The sequence below is a fragment of the Vulpes lagopus genome, chromosome 5 (assembly GCF_018345385.1).
Source record: "Vulpes lagopus strain Blue_001 chromosome 5, ASM1834538v1, whole genome shotgun sequence".
Classification (NCBI taxonomy): domain Eukaryota; kingdom Metazoa; phylum Chordata; class Mammalia; order Carnivora; family Canidae; genus Vulpes; species Vulpes lagopus.
In genome coordinates, this window is record NC_054828.1 from 34,229,429 (window position 1) to 34,251,943 (window position 22,515).

General features: G+C 43.3%; 1 protein-coding gene and 1 pseudogene across 1 annotated transcript in view; both read left to right on the forward strand.

Annotated features, from left to right (window-relative positions):
- Positions 1-4,497: 4,497 nt before the first annotated feature.
- LOC121491755 lies at positions 4,498-10,296 on the forward strand (annotated as a pseudogene).
- A 6,585-nt stretch (positions 10,297-16,881) lies between these two features.
- The window catches only part of PPP1R21 (protein phosphatase 1 regulatory subunit 21), a 65,497-nt gene continuing 59,863 nt past the window's right edge, over positions 16,882-22,515 (forward strand). Inside the window, exon 1 of the mRNA XM_041756468.1 lies at positions 16,882-17,076. Coding sequence (XP_041612402.1) covers positions 17,020-17,076 — 57 coding nt within the window. The 5' untranslated portion in view covers positions 16,882-17,019. The remainder of the gene's footprint in view (positions 17,077-22,515) is intronic.

Sequence of the window (22,515 nt, forward strand, 5' to 3'; positions counted from 1 at the left end):
ATTTTCACATCTAAAAATTCATAATCCCTTGGAGTCATCTACACGCCCATACAGTCCACATTTAAGTCTCCTTGAATATAAAACTCTCTTTTTGCAACAGTTTGTGAATCCAAGGAGTCCACGCACCACATTTGGTTGTTTGGTTCTCCCTCTCTCTTACTTTCTCTCCCTTCTCTCAACCTCCCTCCCTCCTTCCGTCTTAATTAACTTATCTTTACACAGACAGAAATGCACTGGTATTAAGCATATAGGTCGGAGAGTTTGGATAAATGCATACACCTGGTAGCCCATATCCTTATCAAGATAATGTTTCCATCACCCCAGAAAGTTTCCCCCTATGCTTTCACAGACAACTCTCCCTTCGCCCCCAACCACTACTCTGATCTCTCTCACCATGGATGAGTTTTGCCTCTTTCTTGTTTTATGTAGCTACTTGCGCTCAGCATAATATTTTCAACGTTCATCCCTGTTGTTAAAGGTCTCTGTTATTGTGAGTTACATTCTATCTTACACACGTACCACAGTTTGCTTGTGCACAGTCCTGCCGCTGGACATTGGAGTACTTTCCAGTGTGGGCTACTGTGAAAAAAGCTGCTATGGATATTTTTTTAAAGATTTTATGTACTTATTCATGAGACACACACACACACACACACACACACACACACACACACACAGAGGCAGAGACCCAGGCAGAGGGAGAAGCAGGCTCCTCGCAGGGAGCCTGACGTGGGACTCGATCTCGGGTCTCCAGGATCAGACCCTGGGCTGAAGGCAGCACTAAACCACTGAGCCACCCAGGCTGCCCTTGCTATGGATATTTTTGTATTGATCTTTTTGTGGGCGTATGTTTTCATTTCTCCTGGGGAAGTACCCCGGAGTAGAATAACTTGCCACAGTGAATGTGTATGTTTCACTTAAAGGAAACCCCGAGTCTCTTCTCCTGAGCACACCCTGCTTTACCACTTTCTGGTCGTCTGACTGTTCTGCATCCTGCCTACGTCCAGCAGCTTCCCTGAGGTGTTCCCTACCTTGTCCCTCTACCCCTGGGTTGCCTATAAACTAGAAGTTTGATCTAAAAACCTGGATGAGGGCAGCCCCAGTGGCTCAACAGTTTAGCGCCGCCTTCAGCCCAGGGCCTGATCCTGGAGTCCTGGGATCGAGTCCCACATCGGGCTCCCTACATGGAGCCTGCTTCTCCCTCTGCCTGTGTCTCTGCTTCTCTCTCTGTGTCTCTCATAAATAAATAAATAAATAATAATAAATAAATAATAAATAAACAAACAAATAAATAAATAAAGTCTTAAAAAAAAAACCTGGATGGGATTCAGTTTAAATCCTTCAGCAAGAATGCTTCAGAAGTGATGTCGTGTACTCCATCCTACAACTCATTGGAAGGTACATAAGTGACACGGTTATGTCACTCCCAATTAAGACACTAAGACTGATTCCCCCCCCAGTGTAAATGTCCCCCATCAACCCCGTATCTAATTGTTTTGAATCATCTTTGCCTTGAATTTTTGTTAGGGATTGCAAAATGTTAATGTGTTTAAAAATTCTATCAACCCTCCACATTTATCACATGGGATTCTTCTGTAAAAAGGAAACTTTCCTTAACAATCTTCCTTCACTGTTGTGTAGGACAGGAAAGAAAAATACTTCACTATTTGTCTATAATGTGCTAGTGAAAATTTTAGTTTGGCTTATTGATTGTTAGAAACTTAAAAAGGTTCTGACAAGAAAAGCTCTCCTAATCAAGTGTTCCTCAAAGCATAAGAATTCCCTCGCTTCACTTGAAGAAAATCGTGCATGAGATAGAGGAACACTGACCTGTCAATGGACCTGGAGAGACTGTGAGCTAAAGAGTAACAATTGTTGGGGCATGTGAGCAGCTCAGTCACTTAAGCTGTGGACTCTGAATTTCTTCTCAGGTCATGATCTCAGGGTTCTGGAATCAAGCCACACTCTGCTGAAGGATTCTCTCTCTCCTCCCTCCCCCGTCCCTCCCCCCACTCACGTGTATACACGCTCTGTCTCTCTAAAATAAATAAATCTTTAAAAAGAGTAATAATTGTAATGATAATAGTTACTAACATTGATGGAACATTTCCTATTGAATTAAGTTAATGAACTAATAATGACATTTAATTAATTTCATAATAATTAAATAGTTACAGAGTAAAGAGTACTAGTCATTGTGCAACCCACGGGCTCTATTCAGGTTAGGTTTCACTTTTTTGTTTTTTAAGACATTTATTTGAGAGAGAAAGAGTGTGAGCAAGGGAGGGGCAGAGGGAGAGGGAGAATGTCCAGCAGACTTCCCGCGGAGCATGGAGTACCCAGCCCTATGTAGGGCTGACTGCAGGACCCTGAGATCATGATCTGAGGCAAAAACAAGAGTCTGATGCTTAACCGGCTGAGCCACCCAGGTGCCCTATGTATCACTTTTTAACTCTGAAAAAAACCACGGATTCATCTCTTTGTTCAGTTGACAATTATTGAGCACTCACTCCTTCAGGAAAGCAAAGATGAATTAGACTCAGACCCTGTGAGGCCTCAAGGGGTCTCGCAGATGAATTTTGCATCAGCGGTTCCTGGGACTTGCCTTGTACAGGTGTTCACGGCCTTTGTTAGGAGACACATGAAGAACACACTGCAGTAACAGGCAGCACTCCACAATCAGATGTCACCTGCCCCTATACACAGGTGGCCAACGTAGCACTGGGGGAAAGCCCAGATTAAGTAGTATTTGCTTTTTTCCCCATCATAAACTGTAAATACTCTCATCATGGCCAGGTACAGCTACCAACATCATGCCACTAAATGCAGAATTATAAACCTATGCATAACACACCATTATATAGTAACTGCATCACAGAGATACACTAAAAGTAAATGCCTTTAGAGCACAGATAATGGTTAACTTTGATATAGCAAAATAAAAAAGTGATGAGTTTTAAGTATTTATGTTTATAATATAACTTATTTAATTATACGTTTATATAATTTAAGTTTTTAAAAGATTTTATTTATTCATGAGAGGCAGAGAGAGAATGAGGCACAGATACAGGCAGAGAGAGAAGCAGGCTCCATTCCATCCAGGGAGCCTGATGTGGGACTTGATCCTGGGTCTCCAGGACCACACCCTGGGCTAACGGTGGCACTAAACTGCTGAGCCACCCAGGCTGACCTATAATTTAATTTTTAATAATGGCTGTATTGAATAACTGGCTTGCACAATTTCTAAAAATTTAAGTTTGCCCTGACAAGTTAGTGTGAGTTTGCTCCAGCCAACCACTGTTTTACCCATTGCAATACTGCAGTGTAGCCATTGTAGTATAAAATATATGCCTGGGGACTTGGAAAAATGTGACTGGGATGATGCTCTGAGCCTAGGATGGTCAATGGCCTCAGGACTCAGTAGAAGAAAGGAGCTAGGAGTAGCATTATGAGTTACGTCCTTACCTTGGCAATGGGGGTTGTCATCTCCTTTTACTGGTGTAACAAATTACTCCAAACTTAGTGGTTTAAAATAACACAAATTTATTATGTCACAGTTCTGGAGGTCAGAAGTCAGGAAGAGGTCTCACTGAACTAAAATCAATGTGTTGGCAGGGCTGTGTTCCTTGTGGATGCCCCAGGAAGAATCCTTTTTTTCCTTTCTCCAGCTTCTAGGGGCCACCTGCTTTCCCTGGTTTGCGGTCTCCCTCCTCCATCTGCAAAGCCAGTAGCATTGGGCTGATGCCTTGTCACACTGCCACCTCTGGTTCTCTCTTTGGCTAGCTGATTAGCAGCCTTAATTCTCCTTTGTCATGTGACTTGATGTATACATAAGTGTCACAGACTAGAATGTGGACATCTCTGGGAGGCTGTTATTCTGTCTCATGCAGGGATGTGGAGAGATATTTGCAGCTAGTTCTCCACAGACCGCATTCCTGGAGGCCTGCTGGAGAAGGTACTTGGAGTCCTACGAGGTGAGATGCAAGGTGGATTTCATAAAAGCTGCTGATTTGCCTCTAGTAATTTCAGGTGGCAGTAAGTGTTACAAAGAAAATGCAACAATAGAGCAGAGAGAGGTGAGAGGAGGTATTTTAATAGATGGTCAGAGATCTCTCTTAAGTGGTGATGTGTGGGCTAAGACCTGAATGATGAGAAGGAGGCTGCCATTCCCAGATCTGAGAGAGGCTGGTCAAGTATAATGAGCGGTGGCACCACGGAGGAGGTGGTGTGGTTGGGATCTAGGACATTCAAACCATCCTAAATAAGTACAGTGGGTTCACTGTCCAAACTCAACTTTAGATAAGTCTCCTATGCAGTTCCCGCTCTCAACCACATCTGTCCTCTTACATTCTTCCTACAGAGAAATTCTGACATGCCACTGGAGAAAAACGAGTACCAAGTTTCTGAAGATTGGTATGTTTGAGAAACAGAAAGGAGAGCAGTATAGGAGATGAGGAGATTGTTCTAATATTGGCCCCCAGTGGATCAGGCTTCCCTTTGTCCACATCCTTTTGTAATGAGCGGTCCTGCTCCTTCCCTCAAAAGGTGATGTGTCTTTCTCCACTTCATGAATCTGCTCTTGTTTTGTGACTTGCTTTCTTTTTTTTTTTTTTTTTTAATATTTGTTTATTTGAGAGAGAGAGAGTGAGAGAGAATGCAGTGGGGAGGGGTAGAGGGAGAGGACGAGAATCTCAAGCAGACTCCCTGGGGCTTGATGTGGCGCTCAATCCCACAATCCATTAGATCATAACCTGGGCTGAAATCACAAGTCGAACACTCAACCACCTGAGCCACCCAGTTATCCTGATTTGTTTTGATTGATAGAATATGGCAGAAGTAATGCACACATTCCAGAGCCCGGACGTTAAGGAACCTTGAGATTTTGCCATCACTTTCTCGGAACCTCTCTGTGCTGCAGAGAAGCTCACTAAGCTTACTAGCTTACTAAAAGGCCACAAGGAGAAGCACTGAGGAGCCCAGCCAAGAGCCAACACCAACTGCCTGATAGGTAAATGAAGCATTTGGACCCTCTGTCTGCTGCTCCATCAAGATGACTGCAGCTGTGTGAGTGGTCTTAAGAGAGACCAGCAGAAAACCCCACAGAATCATGAGAAATAATAAAGTGTTACTGTTTTAGGTCACCAAGTTTTGAGGTATCTTGTTATGCAGCAATGGATAACTGCTACATGAAGTGAGGAGATCACAGGGACAAGATCACATAAAGGGTTATTAGCATGGTAAAGAATCTTAATTTTGTTCTATGTGTTCTCGGGAATTGTGAGGATTTTAAGAAGAGTGGTATGTTTTAAAAGATCACTCTTGGGGGCACCTGGATGACTTAGTTAAGTGACTTTTTTTTTAAGATTTTATTTATTTATTCGAGAGAGAGAGACAGAGACAGAGACACAGGCAGAGGGAGAAGCAAGCTCCAAGCAGGGAGCCCGACGCAGGACTCTAAACTGCTGAGGCACCCGGGCTGCCCAGTGTCTGACTCTTGATCTCAACTTGGGTCGTGATCTCAGGAGCGGGGGTTCACGCCCCATGAAAAAAGATCACTCTGGATGCTATGTGGAGGAAAGATTGTAATTGGGCAAGAATGGAAGCAGGGAGACCAGCTGGGAGGCTTTTTCAGGCATCCAGACAAGAGATGACAGCGATGGAGATGGGAAATACTGGAGAGGTTTGGGTCCTGCTAATGGATTGGCTTGGAAAGAATCTTTTTTTCCTGAAATGCAGGGCTATATAAATATATGTACTATGTATGTGGCAAGTCAGGATTTTTTTCTGTGCCATTGGTGGAGAGGGGGAGTTCTTGGCAAGCAAGAGTAAAGAGACAGAGACTTGGTAGCCTGACAAGCACTGAAGTTATGTTTTGGGATGCAGTCAACATTAGCAAATTTTTTCTTAAATAAAATAAAAAATAGATGGCCTTATATATGCTCTGCTCTGAAGACTCTGACAGGCCAAAAGACTCCACTGAGCTCATGGAATGGAGTGCTGCCCTGGGAGGATGGGCTTCTGTAATGGAACCAAGTGCGGTGCAGAGGAGAAAGTGTGGAAACATAGAAGAGGGACACTGGAGGAAGGAGAAGAGTGGAAGACATCCCAGAGGGGGAGGGCAAAACTGGAAACCCATCCAGGACAAAGTCTAACTGTGAGAAACTCAATGGGGAAAGTAAATAAATGCTCTGTGTTTGTGGGAGTGTGATGAGACTGCTTTCCTTCTGGGGGATGGACTGTCCCCCAGGCCGTTCCAGGTGCTGCAAGCCCATCTGGGGCTAACCTGGATGTGTGTGTATTCCCAGGCATCACTCAGTGTAAAAGGCTGAATAAAATCTGGTTCTCGTCCTTACAGTTTTGCAGTTTACTTGAGGGAACATGTCTTAATCCATGGTGTAGTAACAATATAAAGAAAACAAATGCTGACCTATGGCTGGATTGGGCTGGTTGGCTTTTGGTATGGTGGTGGCGACCCACTTCAGCCTATCTTTCTGATACTCTTTTTTTTTTTTTTCTTTAAGGCAGCTCCAGACCCAGCACAGAGCCAAACATGGAGTTTGAACTACAACCTCAAGATCAATACCTGAACTGACATCAACAGTTAGACACTTAACTGACTGAACTACCCAGGCACCTTCCCCCCTCATCTTTCTGATACTCTTACATCTGGAGATCTTCATGTTCTCTAAGCTCTTCCACTTAGATACATGATACATAAACCTGGGCCTTTCTTACAATCTCACTCTTTTTTTTCCCCTCTACTTTCAACTTAGCATTATGAGTATGGATCCCACTCACCCCCAATGCCCTCCTGGCCCTGAAGCATCCAGTCCTAGGGACTCTTCTCCAATGCCTGAGATTTATGGGCCTGAAGAAAATTATGTATCCTTGCAAATGTCATCTGCTGAGACACCCCACAAGATGGAGAACATCCCTTCTCTTCCTTCCTCAATGGATCTGCTTATTCGGGACAGCACCAATTCTTCCACCAGTCCCAGAGTAAAACTACTACCCACTTCTGTAGAGGAAAGCAGTGAAGAAGGAAGATGCAGCCCAGGGCAAGAAACAGAAGATCAGAACTGTGTTCTCTCAGACCCAGCTACATGTGCTCGATGATAGATTCCAGAGACAGAAATACCTCAATCTCCAATAGGTGCAAGAACATTCCAACATTCAGAACCGTAGTTATGAGCAGGTTAAGACCTGGTTCCAGAACCAGGGAATGAAATGTAAGAGGTGGCCAAACAACAACTGGCCAGAGAATAGCAATAGTGTGACTCAGAACAACTCAGCAACTACAGAATGCCAGGCTTCTGTTCCTATCACCAGAGATACCTGATGGACACTTCTGGAAACCATCGAATATGGAGCAACCAGACCTAGAACAGCCAGTCTTGGAGAACCATTCCTGGAACAGTCAGACCTGGGACCTCCACACCTAGAGCAGTCAGCTCCACAATTGTGAAGAGGAGTTCCTGTAGCTCCAGATCCAGTTCCAGCAAAATTCTATTGGCGATTTGGAGTTCATCTTAGAAGCTGCTGGGGAAAGTCATAGTGTAAGGCTGCAAACCGCTAAGTATTTCAGTACCCAGCAAATAATGGATTTATTCCCAAATTACTCTGTGAACATACAGCCTGGAAGATATGTGACCATGAGTATATTATTCAATCTCAGTTTGGGCAGTGGCTGTATTACTTCTCCTAGGATTTGTATTTTAGGGTCCTGTATCTCTGTTTTGACATTCTGTATCTCATTATGCTTATTGGGTCAATTGAGGGGGGCGAGTGATTGGAGTCTAATCAAAGAGGTTTTAGTAACATTGGCTGCTATGGGCAACATGATGAAAGATGTTTCTGGCTGTAGATAGCTGAATATAATATTAATTTGGATATCTTTAGGCTCTAGAATCTAACCCTCAAGAATAGGAAGTAAAAATACAAAGACGTGCTGAAGGATTATTTTCATTTTCTGAGATTGTCAGGCTTTACTTGTTAATAGCCTTGTTATGGTGAAGGGTTAAACTGTAATGTGCCTCATTGATTTCCTCTGCCCTCTGCTGTTTTGCTACAACTCCTAATTTGTTCGGTATTCTGGTATTTGTAGGAAGATGTTTTGTATTTTAGTTTATCATGATAATAGTACCAGTTTGTCTGGTTGGTTTATAGGTTTAAGTACAAATAAATAAAATACCCATTCAAAAAAAGAAAGAAAGTAAGTGCCAATAAGGGTCCAGCTTTTTAAAATGCTGAAGGATTTAAAAAGGTAACTGAGAAAGAGGGAAGGAGTTAATGTTGCAAAGCACGTGTCCAGATGGTGGGGAACAGAGAAGCCATTTAGAGTAACAGAAGGGGGTGCCCTCACAGACAGAAGGGTGTTGGGGATGGTGATTGAAAATCACAAGCAGTGAGGTAGAATGTGGGAAAAATGGATGAAGCCCAAGGATTCAGGTGTTTTCCTATGGAAATAGGAAACTGTTCCTAATGCATGAAACTAGCAATCTGTGGCAACAAGGAGGGTAGCCTAGAGTCAGGGAGGACAGTTTGGAGGCCATTTTTAGGTAGATTGGTTGCCTCAGCTGTGGCCTGCTGATAGGAACCATTTGTAGAGCTGCAGAGAAAGGCAATACAAACCTGTCCTTAGTCAGCCACTTACAGAGTCCAAGAGGCTTGCGTCTTACTCTGATCCTGTGTGACACTGGCAAGGAATAAGATGGTGAAATTTGCAGTACAGTATGCAAATAAACAATGGGGAAGGGTAAAGCATCTTGAAAAATTGAGGATATCAATAAGTACATGAAAGGATGTTCAACATCATAGGCATTAGGAAAATGCAAATCAAAACCACACGAGATACTACTTCATACCCATTAGGGTGGCTATTATTTTTAAAATGTTTATTTATGCATGAATGGATAAGTAAGATGTGGTTGTATTATTCAGCCTTGAAATGGAATGCGATTCTGACACATGCTACCACATGGTTGAAATGTGAAGATCATATGCTAAGTAAAATAAGCCAGACGCAAAAGGACAAAGATTGTAGAATTCCATTTCTATGAGATACTAGATTAGTCAAATTCATAGAAAAAGAAAATAGACTGGTGGCTGTCAAGGGTTGGGGGGACAGGGGAATATGGAGTTAAGGCTTAACAATATGGAGTTTCAGTTTGGAAAGATGAAAAAGTTCTGGAGATGGGTGGTGATGATGGTTGCACAAAAATATGAGTGTACTTATTGCCACTGAATGTATGCCTAAAAAATAGTTAAAATGGTAGATTTTTTTGTTATGCATGTTCTACTACACACACACACACATACACACACACACAATGAGGATGCCCATACTGCAGAATTCAGGAGTGGACTTTCAAAAATGTGAGAGTGGGGGTGCTTCAGTTAGTTGAGCATCTGCCTTTGGCTCAGGTCATGATCCCAGGGTCCCAGGATCAAGTCCCACATCAGGCTCCCTGCTTCGTGGGGAGCCTATGTCTCTCTCTGCCTCTGCCTACCACTCCCCCTGCTTGTGCTCTCTCTCTTTGTTAAATAAATAAGTAAAAAAAAAATTAAAAAAAAATTTTAAATGTGAAAGTTAAGTCTTTACTCTCCACCTCTCTATCTCCCCTCATCCCTTGCCAAAAGGCCAAACTTAAAAGTTAGTACATGGAGCACCTGGCTGGCTCAGTTGGTGGAGCATGAGACTCTTGATCCCAGGGTCAAGAGTTCAAGCCCCATGTTGGGCATAGAATTTACTTAAAATAAAGAAACAAACCACTGTAACATGTCCTCCCATTTCTGGTCTTATTACCCATTGTCCCTCAATATACATCCTTTGTTTTATAGCCATTGTATAGGCCAACACTCCAGAGAAAGAGCAAAATCAGAATTTAAAGGCAGAAGAATGGAGAAAGAAAAGACTCCATGCTTAAGCAAATGAAGCTCTTTAAAACCACAGTCCAATATTATCAAGATTAACATCTAGTAGATTATCAAGATGATCAAGATTGACATGTTGCTCGTATTGCTCTTGTTATGATACATGACATGTTAAGAATGGCACTTTACCTCTGATCTTTTTTCCAAAAATCTAACCCCAGTCTAAACATGAGAAAACATTAGACAAATCCCAACTGAGGCACACTCTACAAAATACTTGACTGGTACTCCTCAAAAGGGTCACCAAAAACAAGGAAAGTCCAAGAAACTGTTACAGCCAAGAGGACTAGAAAAGGGACATCAGGAGATGGTAGCTGCACTTGTGGGAAGCACAGCATGGTGGATAGGCTTGCTGCATCCTGATGTTGTACACCTGAAACTAATGTAACATTGTGTCAACTATACTTCAATGTAAAAAAGATATGTATTTGAATTTGAAAATTCTCTTGCTAGAAGAGTAAATAAAAAGTTATAATATGTGGGGCACCTGGCTGTCTCAATCTGTTAAGCGTCTGCCTTCAGCTCAGGTCAAGATCTTAGGGTCCCAGGATTGAGGGATCCAGCTCCCTGCTGGGCTCCCTGCCTCCTCCTCTCCCTCTTGATTTTGGCTCAGCTCCTGATCTCAGCATCTTGAGATCAAGCCCTGTGTTCAGCTCTGTATGAGAGTCTCTCTCTCCTTCCCTCTGCCCCTCCTCCTCATGCTCTTTCTTTCTCTCTCTCAAATAAATAAATAAATCTTTAAAAAATAATATGATGTATGGGATTTGTTTCAACTTAATCAACTGGGGTGGGACAACATGGATGGAGTTGTAGGGCAGAGTCGATCATTGTCAAAGCTAGATGGTACATGGGAGCTCATTAGATTATTCTCTCTTTGCGTGTGTTTTCAAAACTGTCCACAACAACAAGTTACACACTTAAAAAAGATGTGATAGGTTAATTTATAGAAATCTGGGTGCTGTTCGTGACCATTTCCTCGTATAAAACAGAGAGACAGAGAAAACCAGTCTTAAGGGGGGAAAGACAATAATAAAGTGAAGAGCCAGGCGGGCAGGGTTAAGGTAAGGCATAAGCAGTAATATGTTTCTGTTTCTGTTTCTGCTTCCTACCTGCACCTCCTTGCCCCCAGACTTTGCCCTTGGATTATATGAGAAACCCCTGAAATCTTAGACCAACCCCGCCCCTTCCCTTTAAATAGCTCCAATGCAGTACCTTTAATTTCAGGAAGATACAAGTGAAAACAAATGCCAAGGTGTATAACACACCCTTTGGCATCCTCACCCCTAATCTAGGACTCATTCACCTTCTGATCTTCAAGCTAAATAGCAAAGGGTTTTTTGCATATGGGCACTTACTTACAGAAAATACAACCTGCAGCAGGAGCAAAGGACCTGGGCTCTAGTTATGATTCTGCTAGTGTCTGCCATGTGACTTTGGACACGCTGCGTCAGGGTTCTGTGCTTATTCTGTCATTTTTCTTTCTTGCTCTGTGACTGAGGGAGGCAAAGCTTTAGGGCTCAGCCGAAGGAAGGAGTTGCAAAACTTCAAAGTCCAGAATTCCTATTTTTAGTAGAGCTGAGCTCCTCAAAGTTGCAAATCATCAGATTCTGTTCAGATTTTGCCTCACTGAGCATTCATTACAAAACCTGAACTTTGGAGCTAACTGTTCAAGAGAAAAATCAAGTGGAGGAAAGTTCTTTTTTTTCCTTCCCCTTCCCCCAAACCCTTCTTTAATTGTACCCGTAGAGTGATAATGCATTTTCCCACTGGATTAAAAATATAAATCACATAAGGACAATATGCTATAACAAAAGACCCAAAGGTTGACTTCTTTAGTGCTTTCCTTATATCCATTCATGCAGACTCTGTTGTCCATTATCTCAGTAGTCAGGTGTGGTCACCAGCTATGGGGATTGTAAAACTAGAACAGAAAAAATTGTTGCTTAGTTATCTTAAGGCCTGTATGGGGAGGTGCAGGTGGGCCTAGCAGGTCTTCCAATGTCACTATAGGAGCCGCTACATACAGCAGGTTATTGTGAAGTAGAATGTATGATTTCAAAACATAGAGCTTTGAAGCTTGAAAGGTGTCCTTGATTTTCAGGTGTATGCTAAGATGGAAAACATATGACTCTATTGTACCACGAAGTAATGTGCACCTACAGATTGACAATATCTCCTAAGCAACCCCATGGCATAACTGGTTACTGTATGATCAAGGGAAGTTCCACATTGATCCCAATCTATATACATTTGATTCCCATTACTTGGCAATAGTTAGGTTCTAAAATTGCCATAAACACTCAATTAGCAATTAATGGGGTTAGAAAATAAAGGGCTAGCTTCCTACAAGCCTCTGGTCACAACATTTTCTTCAATGAATCAATAACTTTATTTGAGGTGTGTTTCTTTAAAGACACCTTATTTAATATATGATTGTTTATTCATCAACATTGAAATAAGGGCCAACAGCTCTGTTCTTCATCATTACCCTTTCATGATGTATAAGAAAGTGCCCAAGTCTTGCTTTATGCCAGATCTTTTATCGTTCAGGATGGAGTATGAATAGCACAAACCAAAACTTTTTCTTGCTCATGTTATGTGACCATAATTGACTCAAGATATGCTTAGATGTGCAGAGAAAATGGAGCCTTTCCTTTCTCTATGGCAGATCTGGTCTTCTCACAATCTTCTCTCCATTGGAAGGTAAAAGCCTAATTAGCCTAATTTGTCAGTAATTTACCAGTCTCTTCAGTCAAAACTGTTGCTTTGTTTCTTTATTTAGGTTTACGATAGTCCCTTCTTTCAGGAAAAGCTCATTTATTCTGAGTTTTGGCCCCTCTCTCTCACCTCCCAGGATGTCTTCTGGGTGTATGGAGAGTACACTATGCCCTTGAGAGTGGGGCAGGGTGCCTTGGGTCTGCATCAGAGGGTCCCAGTGTTGCTTTCTGGCCCTTACTGTCCTCTGTAGTGGTGTGCCCCTTGCCTACCCTGGTGGCATCTGCCATAGAAGTCTTCATTTGGGAAAAGAATGCTCTAGTCTCCAGGCTTGGTCAGGGCCTAGGGGGTTTTCCAGCTGACCTATCTGTCCTGTGTGACTGAGAATTCAGGTCAGAGCTTATGGATCCAAGGATGGGCATCTCACCCAAGCTGTCAGAGACCTTCCCTAGGATTTTTCAAACTGGAACTAAGCAACCTAGTTTCTCTTGGGAGGCAGAGTTGTGAGTTGGGAGGCTCTGGACCTGTGGGCTGTTTTGTTTTGCTACCTCGAAGAAGTAAAGGAAGCTCTGCAGGAAGGAGCACATATTGAGTGTAAGAGTTGCAAAAACAGTCAGATTCCTGGTCTAAGTTGTACTTGAAATCCTGTGCTCCTCTTTTTTTCCTGTTCTGTGAGCTATTTACTTACCTTTCTAATAAATCCACTCCCCCTCTACCCCCGGGGTCTAAGCTAGTTTTTTTTTTTTTAAGATTTATTTTTATTTACTTATGATACACACACACACACACACACACACACACACACAGAGAGAGAGAGAGAGAGAGAGAGAGAGGCAGAGACACAGGCAGAGGGAGAAGCAGGCTCCATGCCCGGAGCCTGACCGGGGACTCCATCCCGGGACTCCAGGATTCCGCCCTGGGCCAAAGACAGCCTAGAAACCGCTGAGCCACCCAGGGATCCCTGGTCTAAGCTAGTTTTAATTGGATTTGTCATTCTTGCAACTGAAAAGAAAATCCTAAAACAATTAAGCTTTTAAATGATTTAATGATCATCATAGCACTTGCAGATTTACAATAATTCCAGGCAAGTAACCTTCATTCACAAGATTCCCCATAAGTATACTGTTTACAGATTGGGAACTATTGCTGGCAAGCACATGAGATAATTGAGATTTTTAAAAAAAAAATATTTGCTATTGTGAAATGTAACACTCATAGCAAAAAGTACACAAAACAAAAATATACCGGATGAGGAGTTATCACAAAGTTAACACGGAAACAATAGTGCCAACACCCCCAAAGTTCATCTCATGTCCCTTTCCAAGCAGGTTTCTCATTTTTGTGGTTATCACTTCCTTATTTTTCTTTCTAGTTATATTACCCAAGCATATATCCTTGAACCTTATAATTCAATTCTGCCATTTCTTTGAACATTGTATAATTGAAGTCATACAATGCAATTTTTGGGGGGGAGGATCTGGCTTTTGTTCTGGATTATATTTTGATATTCACCAGTAGTTAGCTATAGCTATAGTTCAGTTTTTTTTAAATTGCTGCTTAGTACCCCATAATATGATATGAATGTACAATCACTTATCTATTCTGTTGATAGATATTTTTTGGCTCTTATGAATAATAACTGGTGTAAATATTCTTGGTGAATACATGCACACTTTTTTTTTTGAGAGTCTACCTAGGAGTAAAATTGGTAGATCATAAATATGTATCTTTCCAGATGAATAAATAATACCAAAATCTTACCCTAAATGATTTTTCCAGTTTATATTCCTACCAGCATTTTATGAGAGTTTCTTCTGTTTCATATCCTAACACTTCTCAATCTTTTAAATTTAGCTGTTTGTGGGAGTGTGCGTAGTATCTCACTGTGGTTTTAATTTCACTTCCTCCTGATTGCTAATGAAACTGAACACCCTTTTCAAATTTAATGGATGTTTGTATGTCTTCTTTAGTGAAATGCCTGTTGAAGTCTCTTGCCTATCTTTCTTTTTGATTGCCTTGCTCTTTATTGATTTGTAAGAGCTCTTTATATATTGAATAAGAGACTAAGAGAACTCTATTGAATATATATGTTGTAAGCATCTTCTTCCACTCTGTGGCTTGCCTTTTCACTCACCTAATGGTATTTTTTTGAGGGAGAGAATCTTTAATATATTCAGACTTATCAACGGGGATTTGAAAACAGTGTATCTGACAGAGTAACTAGATCAAGCAGTGGAAAGTAAATTTTTCAACTCAGTAAAATGAACTCACAAAGGCACTCTAGCCAAAGTTGCACATTCTTTCTTTGGAATGTTGTTTCTGAGATGACATTTTATTTTTAAATGACTGAAAATTCCATTATGTTACAAACCAGAAAAATGCACTTTACAATATTTAATTCTGCCGCTTGGTGGTGTTATGGAAAACTAATAATAATAATTTAAAAGGATTGTTCTGAATGTTTGCTGGACAGTAGGACTTGGCTATTAGAAAATTTAAAAAAAAAACATTTTTAAAAAGTTTATAATCCTCTTATACATTTACAATCGCTGAAGAATGCATATAGGCCCAGCTTTTCACTATAAAATCCCAGGCTTACTCATAGCCAAACGGGAAACTAGGATGGCACAGTTTTTTAATCATAGAAAATTTTGAGTATCCTCAAATGCCAATATAACTAAAATTCCTGTACCAACTAGACAGATAATGTTAACATCCTGTTGTGTGTGTGTTTTTTTTTTTAATTAACCAAAGTTTACAGTCCTTTGTTTTGTCGTTTCATTTCCCTTTCTTTTTCCCTACTGGAGGTGACCACTATTCAGAATTTGATGTGTATCTGTCCAGTCTATATTTTTCTATTTTTCCTACATGTTCACATGTTCATGAACAATGCAAATATTGTTTCCCATTTTTATTTATTTATTCAGAGAGAGAGAGAGAGAGAGAGGGGCGCAGAGACACAGGCAGAGGGAGAAGCAGGCTCCATGCAGGGAGCCCGACGTGGGACTCGATTCCGGGGCTCCAGGATCACGCCCTGGGCTGAAGGCGGCGCTAAACCGCTGAGCCACCCAAGCCTCCCTGTTTCCTATTTTTAAATGTATCTCTTCATCCTATAGTGCCCCGCAGTTTGCTAACATAGTATTTTGTCATGTTGATACGTACAGATACACACAGACATATACAGATCCAGGTTATTAGCTTCAGCTGCTGTGTTGTAATTTATGGCAAACATAGTCTAATTTCATGTCTCCATTCCTCTATCAATGAACATTTTTAATGTTGCAATAAAGGCAATGCCTAGAACAATATCGAATATACAGTAGATCGGCCACAAATATTTGTTGAATGGAGGCAAGCTTTTAATTCAAGAGAAATGCCATAGAGTATCTCAGGCAGACCATTGTGTTGCTTCAATCCTCCAGTTATTTGTTCTCATCCACCCTATCTGCATGCGTGGCAGGAGTCATTTCCTTTTTTTTTTTTTAATTTTTAAAAAAAATTTTTAAATTTATTTATTTATTTATGGAGTCATTTCCTAACGGCTTTTGACTCAATCCATTGAAGAAGGCCCAGCTGTGGTGTGTGTCCGGGGGCAGGGGGTGTGGATGGAGCGGGCGGAGAACCGACACAAAGGAACTTCAATGTCAAAACCTAAGACAACGGTTTGCAGGGTCTGGCGCAGGGGACGGTGGCAGCAGCGAGCGTTATAAACCTGGGGGAGGTCCGAGTTTACAATGCAGGGCATGCCTGGTGCTCCCACATCGGGATAACGAGACAGAGGAAGATAATGGTCTCTCTCCCCGTGAACGTTCTGAAGCTCTAACCAGCCAACGCCACACGGTTGCCATGGGAACCAGCAGGGGAGGCGGAGAGACGATCCGCCAGAGTTCTTGCTGCGCTCCGAATGTTTCTCCTTCCGGTCCTCGGCTCTTCGCAACCACCGCCCCTCTCCTCGGTTCCCCCACCTCCCGCCCCTCCTGCGGGCTCTCCTCACGCTCTCCCTTTCTTGACTCCCTCCTTCCCCATCCTACGTCGCCATCTTGGGCCATGCGTCAAGATGGCGCCCCCGGCGGCAGCGGCAGAGCCCCGGCGCTCCAGCGAGGCTGCGCACGCACGTGCTGCGGCGCCGGCGCCGGGGGCGGGGCGGTGACGTCCAGACGCAGCCCCGCCCCCGGCGGTGGCTCCGCCCCCGGCCCCGCTCCGCCTTCCTCCCGCCGGGCGAACCCGGAAGTGGAGGAGGAGGAGGCGCGGCGGTGGTGGCCGAGCGGGCAGGCGCTGGCGGAGCCCAACCCGGGCGCGTGTCTGGGGCTGGGGGCGGGGGGCGGGGCTCGGCGGCCTGGGCAGCCGGGCCCGGACGGGGCGGGGGAGGCCATGGCCTCGGCAGAGTTGCAGGGGAAGTACCAGAAGCTGGCTCAGGAGTACTCGAAGGTACCCATCGTGGGCGGGGAGTAGGGGGTCCCCGGCCCTGCGGCCTCGCGGTGCCGTGCAAGCTGCTCGTCGGGACGGAGGGGAACGGCGATGGGGGTCCGCGAGCGTGCGGCTCCTGTCTGCCTTCTCCGTCCACCATTACCGTGCCTCCACCTGCAGCTCCCAGGAGATGGGGCCGGGCCGCGGCTGGGCCCCTGTGCGTTTCTGCGGGAAGGAGCAGGAGTTCGGTTCCTCCCTCTCGCTCAAGTAGCGGGCTCGGGACGGGGGTGTCCGAGCCCTGGATCCTGCCTCTGGTGCTGGTCGGGAGGGGAAGGGAAGGGTGAGGACCAGTCCCTCCACTGCTGCTTCCTCAGTATTCCTAACCCAGTGATGAGAACGACCGAGCTTTCTTCCTTCTCCCTGGATGAGATGAGATGAGATGAGATGAGCGAGAGGCTTGCGTGTCCCCAGTCTGTTGCGAGGGCAGGGAGAGCCGTTCGCGTGCACCGTTTCGCTGGGGCTGGGTGGTTTCGGGTGCGCTCAGGGCGCTGGCAGGGGGTCGTCTGGAGATGCTCTGGAAGGCTGGGTGCTAGGGCTGTGTCCTTTTCTCGCTCTTCTTCCTCGGCCACCTGGATTGGGGCAGAACACCCAGGTGTTCAATACATGGTGAATTAGGCAAAATAGGGACCTGCCCCTTTGTCGTATTTGTGGCATCCGTCTTTAAATGATGGAACCCTTCCCTTGGAAAAGGGCGGTGCTGCTTCTGAGGGGTTGCTGCCTTAAGAATATTCTAATGAAGTTCTAAAGGAATCTCGCATCTTCAGGAATTGGTTCAGCAATCCTCACGGGGGCCTTGGGAAGACTTAGCCCCCCTCCCCCCTTTTTACAATTTGGAGAAACAGACGCACATCCCCCCCCCCCCCAGGGTTTCACTTAACACACATTCAGCAAGGTGAAATGAGCTGTTGTTTGAAACAGAAAACCTTTGCCTAAACGTACACACCTAAGAGGTCCTTTCACCATCAAAAGGGAGCCTTTTGAGATACTATAACTCCCCCGGTGCTGCTATTGGCAAAACTTTTTGCATTTACATTTCAAATTGTGCCTGTAGCACAACCGTCAGTGATGGCAAGTTTACAGCCTTTGGACAAATATTTTCTGGCTTGAAGGGTCAGAATTTGTTTGGAACAAATCCATAGGATGGAGGAGGGTGGGTGGAGAATGGCAATACTCAGAGTCGGCTCTACTATTTTCGGTGAAAATGTCCTATGGTATAAAGTAAGGGGACGGATTTTCTTCTTCAGAGTGTAAACAATCTCAGAAGGCAATTCTGGATGGCCAAAGAGAGCTCTAAAAATGTTTTAACCGGTGGACCGCATTGCTGAAATAATTATATCGCCTTCCAAAAGTATTAAAAACTTTGAAAGGTTTTATTTTGGGGGTATATACGCTTTTTTCTTTCAACAGACCTTTATGGCGTGCCTCCTGTGGACGGTGCCAGGGTCGATGGAGTGAGGCGGAGTTCCAGTTTAAGGAGAATCTTTTAATAGAATGTTCAGACATTGTACATAATCATGATACAGTATGACAAGTGTTAGGTCGGTGAGAGCACGGAAGAGGTGGAGGGTAAGAGTAGAGAAGTTACTCAGTCTGGGAAATAGGGAAGTGGGAGGGTTGGTAGCATCCCGGGCAAAGAGAACAAGGTCTTGTTTGCAGACGTGAAAAGCACGTTAAGGTGAGAGTGGTGAAATCTGGTTTGGACCTGATCATCACAAAGGGTTGTGGAAGTCAACTAAGTCTCGACTTTCTGTTTTGAATAATAGATGTCAAAGGTTTTTAAGCAGGATAATGACATTACTTTTAGGAGGGGAACTGGTAACTATGTGGAGGATGGATTGAAATAGGGAAAGACTGGTGAAAAGAAGACCAGACTGTGGGCTCTTGGAATAGTTTTGGGGAGTGTAATACAGGGCTAAATCAGATTAGTGACTGTTAAGATGGAGAGGAGGGCCTAGATTTAGGACTTATGGTTAAAGTACATTTTTACTTACCTCTTATTTTTCAATTTATTTTTAAAGATTTTATTTATTGGAGACAGTGAGAGAGCAAGAGCTGGGCGGCAGGGAGGGGTAGAGGGAGAGGGAGAAGCAGACTCCCTACTGAAAAGGGAGCCCGATGTGGAGTTTGATCCCAGGACTGCAGGATCATGACCAGAACTGAAGGCAGATACTTAAACAACTGAGCCACCCAGGCGCCCTGCCCCTAGTTACCTCTTTTTTGAGTGCCCGCTTTGTATGTAGCAGTAAACTTATGAAATATATGGTATATGAGGCACTCATCCTTGTGTCTTATTCATCCTGTGGGATGAGGTGAGTGAGGGGAGACTGAAGAGTTGACCCTGCAGTTCTGAGATGAAGAGACATGACCACCACTGATAGATCCCACTGTCAGGAAGGTGAGCCAATTTAGAGCAAAGGGGTATAGTAAAGGTTAGATGCAATTATAGAATTTTAAGGTTGGGAGGCACATTAAAATTATCTTGTTCACATAGTAGCTTGAGGTGTTGTTGGGGTAACTACTAAAAATTTCTAGTGGAGATGGGCTGGCTAAAAGTCAGGACAAAGGCTAGAGCTTTTGGAAGAATGCCTATAAAGACAAGTAGTTGAACTTCAAGAGTTAATCAGGGTGGAACACTTTAGGTAGACTCTTTGGGGAACACCTGTGGGAAGGGTATGAAGAAAGGAGGAGATGCTAAGTAGATTGTAGGCGGTCTGCCAGACTTGAGGTTATTTATCTCTGAGATTGGGCTAGATCATTTTTCATCCTTTTAATTACAATCGGATGGAAATTTCAGAACATAAGAGAACAGAGATTGGTCAAAAGATTTCATGTGCTTTTTCTTCTCTGTCAATTCTAGTGCCAAGCAATTTCTAGATAAGATCTATGCTACCTTTAGCCTTGAGCCTTGAGGAAGGGGCACTGTACCTTTGCATTACCTTCCCTGGTGCAGAAATTATGGGCTAATGTTGAAATCCAGCTAGGCGTTTTTCCTTATTTAGCATACAAAGACCCAAGATTTCCTCATCAACAGTAGAAGGAGGCTGCATATAAAGACAGCAACAAGCATGATCTCTAAACCAAAGACATTTGCAGGATTTCCTTGTTCTGATATAATGCAGAGCTCAGCCTGTTTTCCAGGGAGCCCATTTTTTGCTTAAGAACTGTGGTCATAATATTCTTTCTTCCTGAGAAGGAAAAGAAAAAGGTCTGAGGAGCTCGCATTTAATTTAAGAGACTGAAAGTTTAGTTAGATGAAAGATGGACCATGAGAGGTCAGAGCAGATGACAATTTCTGAGGCATACATACTGCTAAAATGTGAAATGTTTTGGAAAGGGTAGTAAAAGGAGAGGTTAAGACCTTAGTAGTTTGGGCAATTAGGAGATCATTGGAGGCTTTTGAAACTTCAGGTTTAATCAAGTTCTCGGGGAGGAGAAAAGTGTATGCAGTTGGTTTTCAGAAGTTTATGAAGTTAATTGATAAGCGGTGCTTACTACTTCTTTGAGATGTGAGGGAAAGCCAGTTGAGACTTCAGTTACTGCACCATAGATTAAGAATCAAAAGATTGTTTCTTATATGGTGTCTCTTCAACAGCCTGGTCTGGTTCTTATGCTCTAGTATATCTCATAGGGAGGAGAGGCTGAGGGCACTGAGTCCTGGCCCTATTTGGTTTCCTAGCCTGGTTTCTTTGCATGAGCTACTGCACCCCTGCCTGGCATCATGTTATGTGTGTAAGCATGTTTCAAGTTCTAACTGTTTTCTCAATGCTTGTGTTACTCTGGGTCAATGGTTCTCAAAGTGTGGCCCCTGGGTCAGCATCAGCAGCATCTGGGAATGAGTTAGAAATATAAATTCTTAGTCCACCTGGGACTTACTGAATCTGAAACTGGTGTTCAGACCCAGCGATCTGTTGTGGCAACACAACAGCAACACACCTCTGTAATGATTTAGATGCACACCAAAATTTGAGAACCATTGTTCAAGGTCTGGTATCAGCATATTAACTTTGGCTCAGTTAATCTTTTTAAAGCTCTTTTTGAGGCAGTAAAAACTAGTGGGAAAGTCAGACATCCAGTGTTTCTCTTAACAGTTACTTTGCAATTGATGCTTCTTATAGTTATGAAGAAGATTGCCTTTGGGAGCTTTTCAGATTTATGCTCTTAGGAAATAGCTATTCACATTGGTGAAGGGGCAGTTTTGATGTGCTGTGTTTGCTTTTTAGATAGTGGAGCTTGGTGGAACCTGATTAATTGCCCCTTCCTGTATGAGAAATTGACTTAGAAGCTGAATTAAAAATGAGTATCATTTGTATTAAAATCTAGTATCAGCCTTTTTTTTTTCCCCCTCAAATGCATAGGGTTTGTTACTAAAGTTTGATTGGAAAACAGCATTGTGTTCAGTGTTATCCAATGAAACTTTCCATGAGAATGAAAATGTTCTGTATCTGTGCTGTCCGGTAGGGTAACCACTAGCTGTGTGATACTATTGAGCACTTCCAATATGGCCAGGGCAACTAGGGAACAGAATGTTAGATTTAATATAAATTTAAATAGGCACATATAGCTTTTGGCTACCTTGTTAGAAAGTACTAGCTTAGTCCCTAGACCAGTGCATCACAGACACAAAATGTCCCTTTGACTCCCCTGAAACTTTGTTGAACATAGATTCTGGTTCAGTAGGTCTGAGGTGGGGCCTGAGAGTCTGCTCCCACGTGATGCTGTTGCAGCTGTACACAGACTACACTTTGAATAGTTAGGCCTTAGAAAAGCCAAGGGTGTCCTACTCTTCCTCTTTAATCCAGCTATTCTACTCATCCAGTCACTAGTGAGGCAGCTAGATTGCAGGGGTTGGAGGTAGGGTGTTGTCCTAATGAGTTTCCCTGCTTAGGAGCTGGAGCAGGAGAAAGGGCTTCCATTTGAGGGCAGGTCTGAGAGAAGAAGGTTTTTTCCTGCCTCAGAGACAGAGTAACTCCAGCCACTACTACCTGGTACTGCAGAGCCTACAGGTATTTCTCCAAATGGTTTGAACAATGTGGTCCTACTGGACACCAAGAATCCCCAAAGCCCTGAGCCTAAATTGCTAAAGACCACTCTGCAGACTGCTCTACATAACTCTGATTCTGAAATAGTCAGGCTTATCACACAGCTCTTTCTCTAGGGACAGAGAGAGAGTGGTGGTAAGTCGACTATGATTTCTCCTGCCACTTTGACAATCCATGATAGGATAACTGGCCCAAGATTAGGGATTTACCACCTTCAATCACAAACTGTGAGGAAAGAGAGATGAATCACATATACACATTTCCTCACCTAATCCCCAACGATTTTCTATGTTAGAATCACTCTTACCTATTTCCTATAATGGACATTTTGGCATTTTATAAATTTTATGACCCCAAAAAA